Raw genomic sequence first — 11,966 nt, forward strand, 5'->3', positions numbered from 1 at the left:
GATTAATAATAATAATTTAGCAATTTATATTGCGCAATTATCAACTAATAATTTGTTTTCATTTGCGCACAATTGGGTTGAAGTGAAGATAAAGAATAATTCTTAAAAATAATTTTTAAATAATTCTTTGCTGTCCGAAATTGTTCGTAAAACGTCTCAAAAGTGTTCCAGATACTTGCTAACAAAGAAATTCATTCATAGTGATATTCTCACAAACGATTAGATGGAAAAATACATACGAACTTACGCAATGCAGTAATTCGCTTAACTTCTTTATTTTGTTCACACTGGCTTCGCGTTTATTCAAAAAGTAACATTTAATAAGGTAACCGTTAATAAGGTATGCATGGATTTCACTACTGCATGTAAATGTTTAGTGTGTACTAATTTTACTAAGATTATTTCTGCAACTAGAGGTCGAATACCGTGAACAGTTTTACTGCGATTAGGCAGAGAATGTCAACTTTCCATCAATGTTGGCAATCTTCTGATCTAGATCAATTTGGCTGGAGGCGTAAGACCCATCAATTCTTCTGCATTCAGCGTGCAAAATCGCGGGATCAGTTAGGCTGCTGTTTCTGGAACTCGCCCAAAAGTTTCCTCCTTTCCTCCAGACCATGGAACCATCCTCGTTAGCAATGTAGTCATTCAGATTAAGTGTAGAAGGTTGATAGAACCCTTGAAGGTCTTGGCAATCAGCACTGAGGACAGAATCGTGAATTTTGATATTTCGTGAACTTTTGCTAAACGCCATTTTTAAACTGGTACATGCGATGTAGTTGTACTATTGGCACGATCTTATATCAGCTTTAGAGAAATGCAGAGACTTTTATAAGGAATCTTTCGTGGTTTAAAATCTATATGGAGGAACTGACGTGATATCCTCTGACGTAAAATTTCGATGAGCGATCTTTGTTTCAACAAAGACTGTTGGATGAGTTATTTTGACTTATGATATTGATCAATTAAATTATAAAGGCAACTGTCTCCCCGGGATGTTACAAAAAGTTTCCTACATTTATTTGCACAATTTTCTCTTTGTTAACGAAAAATTTCGATGAGCGATCTTTGTTTCATCAAAAAGACTGTTCGATGATTGACGCATGATATTGATCCATTAGATGATTTACACAACTGTCTCCCAGGATGTTGTAAAAAGTTCCTAATTTTCATTGCCAAAGAAATCTCTTTGGGTAATTTCGAAGAGTATCATGCATGTAGATGAAAAAAAAGCATGAGAATAAGCATGAAGGCGTAAGTACATGTATATTTTTATATGTTATAGGAGATTGCGGTGTATCTATAGTCCTAGATGTTTCCTAATCAAAGGAAGGATATGCAGTTTTAAAAACGCCACAGCAATTACATTATCCCTCTTGCCGGACAAAAAGAGCGACTTTGACTCTCTGCATGAACACGCGATAATGCATGGCAAGTTTCTTCAAGTGCCAGTTCATACTTATTTAATAAAATATGCAGGATATGCATGAGATCAAAGATTCTGCTCATAATAAGTAATAGGCTTGGTGGCTTAGCAAATCCCTATATTTTATGTGGTTCAAAGTGTATCTAAGACGTTGGAATGTTGGGCTGGATTAATTCTCGATTAATTGGTAGATGTGCACTCAGAACCCAGACATATTATTTGTGACAATTGGGATCCACATGAACTAAATTTCTATCAGTTGTGTTAGTTTTACGAAATAAAAAAACGTAATAATAAGAAACAAAAGAGACCTAGACGGATCTTCTTAGTTGGGGACTGTTCATAACGTATATATCTGCTATAAGACAGATACTGTGGTCAATTTGAAAACAATTTAGTGAAACTTAACCCTAACGGGTACTTATTTGTTAAAAAGCCATGCTTTAGCGAAATCACGGATCTCTCTTATGGATTATTGAATCCATGCAGCTCGGATTTGCAAAAATTTTCTTTTTGTTAACGAAAAATTTCGATGAGCCATCTTTCATCAAAAAGACTGTTGGATGACTTATTTTGACTTATGATATTGATCAATTAGATTACAAAGGCAACTGTCTCCCCGGGATGTTACAAAAAGTTCCCTACATTTATTTGCAAAAATTTTCTTTTTGTTATTTCGATGAGCGATCTTTGTTTCATCAAAAAGACTGTTGGATGACTTATTTTGACTTATGATATTGATCAATTAAATTACAAAGGCAACTTTCCCGGGATGTTCAAAAAGTTCCCTACATTTATTTGCAAAAATTTCTTTTTTTATTTCGATGAGCGATCTTTGTTTCATAAAAAGACTGTTGGATGACTTATTTTGACTTATGATATTGATCAATTAAATTACAAAGGCAACTGTTTCCCGGGATGTTACAAAAAGTTCCCTACATTTTTTGCAAAAATTTTCTTTTGTTATTTCGATGAGCGATCTTTGTTTCATCAAAAAGACTGTTGGATGACTTATTTTGAGTTATGATATTGATCAATTAAATTACAAAGGCAACTGTTTCCTCGGGATGTTACAAAAAGTTCCCTACATTTATTTGCAAAAATTTAGTTTTGCACTCAAATACCAGACATATTATTTGTGACATTTGAGATCCACATAAACTAAATTTCTATCATGCAGTTGTGTTAGTTTTACGAACTATATGAAATAAAAAATACGTAATAATAGGAAACAAAAATGGCCTAGGCGGACCTTATTAGTTGGGGGCTGTTCATAACGTGTATATCTGCGATGAAGTAGACACTGTGGTTATGCAATTTGAAAACAATTTAGTTAATTATAAACTTAAACCTAACGGGTGCTTAGTTGTTAAAAAGCCCTAGCTGTTTCGAGTAACCTATGATTCCACAATATTATACATCGCACTTTTAGGAAGTCGTTGCAGTTAGATTGCAAAAGTTCCGACCCTCAAGAGCAAGGAAGTTATTATCATGGCCTCTTAAAGATACGGTCAATTGACGGGATTTGAAACAAAATAAATTTATTACCTGCGAATGGCAACGTGTGTATCGATTCAGCTCTTAGCAAAGCGGGATCTGTTAATTTGAAAATTGCACAAATTTCACATGTTTCGAATTTTTCTTTCGTATTCATTTAAAACCAGAGCGAACCAATAATTCAGCAATACGCATTGTTGGTTTGCTGTGGTCCATAATCGTGAAGAGTATATGCACCATGCATTAATGTAGCCGAGAAAGCCGGGGAGAATACGAATGAAGGTATAAGTACAGTATTATTACATGTTATACAGAAAGAGATTATGGTGTATCTGGAGATACTTTTAATTAAGAGAGGCACTTTTGAAAACGCCACAGCAATTACATACATTCTCCCTCTTGAGCGATTTTAACTCTCTGCATGAACACGCGATAGCTAATGGCAAGTTTCCAGTTGATACCTAATGATTAAAAATACATGCAGGTATACTATTAAAGATTTATTAAATATATAAAATTGCACAGAAGTGAAATACTTTATATTTACAAGTATTGTAAATGGTCTAGCTTTGTAACTCTATTAAACACAAAATATAATAACTGGATAATTTAAATACGCTATTGTCTCCTATACATGCATGCATTAAATATTACAAAAAGTTAAAACGATTATAAATAACTATATAAATATTGTTGAAATATTGACCATTTGGACAGATACTATTAATTTTGTCCTACATATGTTAAAAAATATTTTAATTGACTGCATTTGTTAGAATATTGGGTTAACTCTGGAAAGAAACTGAGTTTAAATCGATCCGTACTACATTTGAAAAATAGAAAAGTTATCAGAGTTACGGAATGATCGCGACCTTGTTCACTGAGCCTAGCATTATATAGGTATGGTGGCCGGACTTTTTGCCGAAAGACACTTTGCCGAAATTATTCGTATTGAGTTTGTTATCAGTGTTTAACTTCATCTTTTGGAGGAGATTAAAGCACAGACGTTGTCTGTTTTCGTCCTTACGCAATCTGCAGCAGACAGTGCATGCTTCTCTGTGTGATAAATTCGGGTAAATTATTCTTAAAACTCTCCTCTGCAAACGTTCAATTTGTTCGCTAAGATACGATGGTAGGTTAGTGCATGTGCCAAACTGCGCAACAGTACTCTAAGACCGAACAAATGAGTGCATTATATAAATTAACAAATCATCTGCGGACATATACCGCTTTTCTTAAAGGTGCGTATAATGTAAAGGCGCTTAGCTGCCTTCTTTGTAATCATATTAACATGACCAGCCCATTTTAGCGAGCTATTTAATACTGTACCAAAAACCTTGTGGCAGTCAACAGTGGCTATTGCTGTTTCGTCAATACTTAGCGGTACGTTCTAACATAGGTGCATCACGGAAGAAAGCTATCCCAAGCTCTTTACATTTTTTCACATTTAACTTAATATAATTTGCGGAGGACTAAGAGGACATATAATCAAGATCTGATTGGATTGTTGAGTTGTCATGTTTGGCTATGACTTCGGAAGCAGTGACATCATTTACATATTTCCATTAATCGCAGAATATATAGCAAGTAGGTTCAAAGGAAACGTATACGTAAGGAAACAACCGGTGAAAATGCGCGACAAAAACGTAGGCATAGATACCTTTTATTACTTTTTATTCGGCTGAGGTTCAAAGTCACGACTTCCGGTTATATTAACACCCGGTGGTTAAAGTATTAACCCATCCTCGTCCCCAGGGCCTAGCTCCGTTGCTCTCAGAGCAACGGAGCTAGGCCCTGGGGACGAGGATGGTATTAACCCCCATTGTTAAGCCTGATTTTCATGTGTCGTAATTTATCAGCGATGGCCATTGTCGGTGGTCATTGATGCATAAAATCCTTTGTCTATCGAAGAAAATATTTTACTTCATTGATCACCGACAATAGATCGTAGGCCATCGGCGATGAATTACGACATGTGAAAATCAGGCCTTAATACCCTCATCTTGACCATTGTGTGCCGGAAAGAGCAGTGGGAGTATAACACCATTTAATTCGCTCTACTAACATCTTTTGGTATAAATTTCGAGGTTACTGTTGATTTTCCTGCATTCTGATTGGTCAAGATTCACTGTCTCTGAAGTGATAGTCACCGACCGGTGACAATAGCTTTTTGTTGCTGTTTTTCAAATAAGAAATTTGAAGTAATCGTAACTAGGAATACCAACCTAATTGTGAAATAGCAGGAACGTGAAATATTAATCTTGTTTATTTAACATTTAAAAGGTCTAAACTTCCATTTATCGTAACTAAGGTTAAATAATTATAACTAGGAATACCCATATAAAACTCCGTAGAAAGTAAAAATTTTAGGCCAAACGTCGAAAATTATATTTTTCAGAATATTTACTTTTCACGGAGTTTCTATTGTTTTATATTCTAAAATACTCAGTGGTTCCCGTAATTTTAGGAATACCTCGTTTCTAATAATTATTAGAAATATTTTGATAGATCGTGAAAACATCTCTGTATGTTTGAAACAGCAAAGCTAAATATTAAAAATAACATCATAGAATGGTATACATGCATTAGCCACAGAGGAAAGCTAGACTAGTAAATAGAACATTGATTTTACACATTTAGTTTAAAAAGCTTGTGTCAGTTTATTTTGGTTGGTTAATAACAATGTGTGTAGTAACAAGTTGAACAATTTTTATGATACTTGTTGATGATACATTGTACAATTTTATCTGTTCCTGCATGTTAGTCGAGTTTGGTTTTATAATGGTTTGCAGGTAGCCGATTCTTTTTCTCTAACTGATTTCTCTTCGGTTTGTGTCGTATTGCTTCGATGATAGTTATAGGGTAATCAAGAGAGGTTGTAGAGTCTGTAGAACCTGGTTGTAGAACCTGGGACGTACAAGAGCATTATGCCCAGCATCGCAAAAGCGTAAGTCCGATTCCTGCCGGAGGACCTATAGTTCCTGGCTTGAATTTGAAGTGTGTAAAAATAGTGCAAAATGACAGCTATATAAATTGCTGCAGGAAATTGATAACCAGTCTTCAATCGTTCAAATTTAGCACATGCATGCAAGTACCATGACCATTGAATGCCCAACGTCCATGGTCCATGACGTAAAATTTGGGCAACTTCGGATTCCGCCATATTCTGTCACATGCCTGGGTGTAGTTCCTAATCTCCGGGCGGAATTAGTACCCTCGCACGGCGCTCCGCATCGCGTCAGGGTTAAAGCCTTGAAATATTTTAAACCGGTACGTGCCTTTATATAATAACTACAATGAAACACGCAATTTTATGGGTAAGCAGGCGTGCAGGATGAGACAATCCTGCACGGGAAAGTTTACAATTCGGCTTCGCGTGGGATTTTTAAAATATCGTACAATTTTACGCGTGAATATTGAATAGTAGTAAACGATAGACAAGTTAAAGAAAATATGGAACAACGGTTTTCCCTAACTTCAGAGTCTCTGATTGGTTTGTTTATAATTCCAAAATTCTGCTAACCAATTAAATAAATTTGACCGTTGTTTTATTGTAGGTTTTTTTAAAGCAAATTACGGCTCGTGTTTTTCACGCTTTCTGAAAGTCTCACAATATCCCGTGTGCAGGTGTCACGCTATCGATCCTGCACGGAAAACCATTTAGTATTTAACAGTATATAGACTATAGTGGTTTTACTCTGTGTTTGCTTTTATTCTCGATTACGATTTTTCAATTTGTACGGTTGTATTTATTTATCATGTATTGGATTAATAATAATAATTTAGCAATTTATATTGCGCAATTATCAACTAATAATTTGTTTTCATTTGCGCACAATTGGGTTGAAGTGAAGATAAAGAATAATTCTTAAAAATAATTTTTAAATAATTCTTTGCTGTCCGAAATTGTTCCAGATACTTGCTAACAAAGAAATTCATTCATAGTGATATTCTCACAAACGATTAGATGGAAAAATACATACGAACTGACGCAATGCAGTAATTCGCTTAACTTCTTTATTTTTTTCACACTGGCTTCGCGTTTATTCAAAAAGTAACATTTAATAAGGTAACCGTTAATAAGGTATGCATGGATTTCACTACTGCATGTAAATGTTTAGTGTGTACTAATTTTACTAAGATTATTTCTGCAACTAGAGGTCGAATACCGTGAATAGTTTTACTGCGATTAGGCAGAGAATGTCAACTTTCCATCAATGTTGGCAATCTTCTGATCTAGATCAATTTGGCTGGAGGCGTAAGACCCATCAATTCTTCTGCATTCAGCGTGCAAAATCGCGGGATCAGTTAGGCTGCTGTTTCTGGAACTCGCCCAAAAGTTTCCTCCTTTCCTCCAGACCATGGAACCATCCTCGTTAGCAATGTAGTCATTCAGATTAAGTGTAGAAGGTTGATAGAACCCTTGAAGGTCTTGGCAATCAGCACTGAGGACAGAATCGTGAATTTTGATATTTCGTGAACTTTTGCTAAACGCCATTTTTAAACTGGTACATGCGATGTAGTTGTACTATTGGCACGATCTTATATCAGCTTTAGAGAAATGCAGAGACTTTTATAAGGAATCTTTCGTGGTTTAAAATCTATATGGAGGAACTGACGTGATATCCTCTGACGTAAAATTTCGATGAGCGATCTTTGTTTCAACAAAGACTGTTGGATGACTTATTTTGACTTATGATATTGATTAATTAAATTATAAAGGCAACTGTTTCCCCGGGATGTTACAAAAAGTTCCCTAGATTTATTTACAAAAATTTTCTCTTTGTTAACGAAAAATTTCGATAAGCGATCTTTGTTTCATCAAAAAGACTGTTCGATGATTGACGTGCGATATTGATCCATTAGATGATTTACACAATTGTCTCCCAAGATGTTGTAAAAAGTTCCTAATTTTCATTGCCAAAGAAATCTCTTTGGGTAATTTTGTATCATGCATGTAGATGAAATGAAAGCATGAGAATAAGAATGGAGGCATAAGTACATGTATATTTTTATATGTTATGGGAGATTGCGGTGTATCTATAGTCCTAGATGTTTCCTAATCAAAGGAAGGATATGCAGTTTTGAAAACGCCACAGCAATTACATTATCCCTCTTGGCTCTTGCCGGACAAAAAGAGTGACTTTGACTCTCTGCATGAACACGCGATGATGGCAAGTTTCTTTAAGTGCCAGTTCATACTTATTTAATAAAATATGCAGGATATGCATGAGATCAATGATTCTGCTCATAATAAGTAATAGGCTTGGTGGCTTAGCAAATCCCTATATTTTATGTGGTTCAAAGTGTATCTAAAACGTTGGAATGTTGGGCTGGATTAATTCTCCATTAATTGGTAGATGTGCACTCAGAACCCAGACATATTATTTGTGACAATTGGGATCCACATGAACTAAATTTCTATCAGTTGTGTTAGTTTTACGAAATAAAAAAACGTAATAATAAGAAACAAAAGAGGCCTATAGACAGATCGTCTTAGTTGGGCACTGTTCATAACGTATATATCTGCTATAGGACAGATACTGTGGTCAATTTGAAAACAATTTAGTTAAACTTAACCCTAATGGGTGCTTATTTGTTAAAAAGCTATGTTTTAGCGAAATCACGGATCTCTCTTATGGATTATGGAATCCATGCAGCTCGGATTTGCCAAAATTTTCTTTTTGTTAACGAGAAATTTCGATGAGCGATCTTTGTTTCATCAAAAAGACTGTTGGATGACTTATTTTGACTTATGATATTGATCAATTAAATTACAAAGGCAACTGTTTTCCCGGGATGTTACAAAAAGTTCCCTACATTTATTTGCAAAAATTTTCTTTTTGTTATTTCGATGAGCGATTTTTGTTTCATCAAAAAGACTGTTGGATGACTTATTTTGACTTATGATATTGATCAATTAAATTACAAAGGCAACTGTTTTCCCGGGATGTTACAAAAAGTTCCCTACATTTATTTGCAAAAATTTTCTTTTTTTTATTTCGATGAGCGATCTTTGTTTCATTAAAAAGACTGTTGGATGACTTATTTTGACTTATGATATTGATCAATTAAATTACAAAGGCAACTGTTTCTCCGGGATGTTACAAAAAGTTCCCTACATTTTTTGCAAAAATTTTCTTTTTGTTATTTCGATGAGCGATCTTTGTTTCAACAAAGACTGTTGGATGACTTATTTTGACTTATGATATTGATCAATTAAATTACAAAGGCAACTGTTTCCCCGGGATGTTACAAAAAGTTCGCTACATTTATTTGCAAAAATTTAGTTTTGCACTCAAAACCCAGACATATTATTTGTGACATTTGAGATCCACATAAACTAAATTTCTATCATGCAGTTGTGTTAGTTTTACGAACTATATGAAATAAAAAATACGTAATAATAGGAAACAAAAATGGCCTAGGCGGACCTTATTAGTTGGGGGCTGTTCATAACGTGTATATCTGCGATGAAGTAGACACTGTGGTCATGCAATTTGAAAACAATTTAGTTAATTATAAATTTAAACCTAACGGGTGCTTAGTTGTTAAAAAGCCCTAGCTGTTTCGAGTAACCTATGATTCCACAATATTATACATCGCACTTTTAGGAAGTCGTTGCAGTTAGATTGCAAAAGTTCCGACCCTCAAGAGCAAGGAAGTTATTATCATGGCCTCTTAAAGATACGGTCAATTGACGGGATTTGAAACAAAATAAATTTATTACCTGCGAATGGCAACGTGTGTATCGATTCAGCTCTTAGCAAAGCGGGATCTGTTAATTTGAAAATTGCACAAATTTCACATGTTTCGAATTTTTCTTTCGTATTCATTTAAAACCAGAGCGAACCAATAATTCAGCAATACGCATTGTTGGTTTGCTGTGGTCCATAATCGTGAAGAGTATATGCACCATGCATTAATGTAGCCGAGAAAGCCGGGGAGAATACGAATGAAGGTATAAGTACAGTATATTATTACATGTTATACAGAAAGAGATTATGGTGTATCTGGAGATACTTTTAATTAAGAGAGGCACTTTTGAAAACGCCACAGCAATTACATACATTCTCCCTCTTGAGCGATTTTAACTCTCTGCATGAACACGCGATAGCTAATGGCAAGTTTCCAGTTGATACCTAATGATTAAAATATACATGCAGGTATACTATTAAAGATTTATTAAATATATAAAATTGCACAGAAGTGAAATACTTTATATTTACAAGTATTGTAAATGGTCTAGCTTTGTAACTCTATTAAACACAAAAATATAATAACTGGATAATTTAAATACGCTATTGTCTCCTATACATGCATGCATTAAATATTACAAAAAGTTAAAACGATTATAAATAACTATATAAATATTGTTGAAATATTGACCATTTGGACAGATACTATTAATTTTGTCCTACATATGTTAAAAAATATTTTAATTGACTGCATATTTGTTAGAATATTGGGTTAACTCTGGAAAGAAACTGAGTTTAAATCGATCCGTACTACATTTGAAAAATAGAAAAGTTATCAGAGTTACGGAATGATCGCGACCTTGTTCACTGAGCCTAGCATTATATAGGTATGGTGGCCGGACTTTTTGCCGAAAGACACTTTGCCGAAATTATTCGTATTGAGTTTGTTATCAGTGTTTAACTTCATCTTTTGGAGGAGATTAAAGCACAGACGTTGTCTGTTTTCGTCCTTACGCAATCTGCAGCAGACAGTGCATGCTTCTCTGTGTGATAAATTCGGGTAAATTATTCTTAAAACTCTCCTCTGCAAACGTTCAATTTGTTCGCTAAGATACGATGGTAGGTTAGTGCATGTGCCAAACTGCGCAACAGTACTCTAAGACCGAACAAATGAGTGCATTATATAAATTAACAAATCATCTGCGGACATATACCGCTTTTCTTAAAGGTGCGTATAATGTAAAGGCGCTTAGCTGCCTTCTTTGTAATCATATTAACATGACCAGCCCATTTTAGCGAGCTATTTAATACTGTACCAAAAACTTTGTGGCAGTCAACAGTGGCTATTGCTGTTCCGTCAATACTTAGCGGTACGTTCTAACATAGGTGCATCACGGAAGAAAGCTATCCCAAGCTCTTTACATTTTTTCACATTTAACTTAATATAATTTGCGGAGGACTAAGAGGACATATAATCAAGATCTGATTGGATTGTTGAGTTGTCATGTTTGGCTATGACTTCGGAAGCAGTGACATCATTTACATATTTCCATTAATCGCAGAATATATAGCAAGTAGGTTCAAAGGAAACGTATACGTAAGGAAACAACCGGTGAAAATGCGCGACAAAAACGTAGGCATAGATACCTTTTATTACTTTTTATTCGGCTGAGGTTCAAAGTCACGACTTCCGGTTATATTAACACCCGGTGGTTAAAGTATTAACCCATCCTCGTCCCAGGGCCTAGCTCCGTTGCTCTCAGAGCAACGGAGCTAGGCCCTGGGGACGAGGATGGTATTAACCCCCATTGTTAAGCCTGATTTTCATGTGTCGTAATTTATCAGCGATGGCCATTGTCGGTGGTCATTGATGCATAAAATCCTTTGTCTATCGAAGAAAATATTTTACTTCATTGATCACCGACAATAGATCGTAGGCCATCGGCGATGAATTACGACATGTGAAAATCAGGCCTTAATACCCTCATCTTGACCATTGTGTGCCGGAAAGAGCAGTGGGAGTATAACACCATTTAATTCGCTCTACTAACATCTTTTGGTATAAATTTCGAGGTTACTGTTGATTTTCCTGCATTCTGATTGGTCAAGATTCACTGTCTCTGAAGTGATAGTCACCGACCGGTGACAATAGCTTTTTGTTGCTGTTTTTCAAATAAGAAATTTGAAGTAATCGTAACTAGGAATACCAACCTAATTGTGAAATAGCAGGAACGTGAAATATTAATCTTGTTTATTTAACATTTAAAAGGTCTAAACTTCCATTTATCGTAACTAAGGTTAAATAATTATAACTAGGAATACCCATATAAAACTCCGTAGAAAGT

At 35.0% G+C, this 11,966-nt stretch overlaps 1 protein-coding gene across 1 annotated transcript; it reads right to left on the reverse strand.

The window, feature by feature from the left end:
- Nucleotides 1-445: 445 nt before the first annotated feature.
- On the reverse strand, nt 446-754 carry LOC114540885 (cyanovirin-N-like). The gene has a single exon (XM_028560894.1). The coding sequence runs from the start codon at nt 752-754 to the stop codon at nt 446-448; it is 309 nt and encodes a 102-aa protein (XP_028416695.1).
- Nucleotides 755-11,966: the final 11,212 nt, after the last annotated feature.

Source organism: Dendronephthya gigantea, unplaced genomic scaffold, assembly GCF_004324835.1.
Source record: "Dendronephthya gigantea isolate DGI-Jeju-01 unplaced genomic scaffold, DenGig_1.0 000252F, whole genome shotgun sequence".
In the NCBI taxonomy this organism is placed as follows: domain Eukaryota; kingdom Metazoa; phylum Cnidaria; class Anthozoa; order Malacalcyonacea; family Nephtheidae; genus Dendronephthya; species Dendronephthya gigantea.

Coding starts and splice junctions, on each gene's coding strand:
- LOC114540885 (XM_028560894.1), bottom strand. CDS start 754: ATGGCGTTTAGCAAAAGTTCACGAAATATCAAAATTCACGATTCTGTC.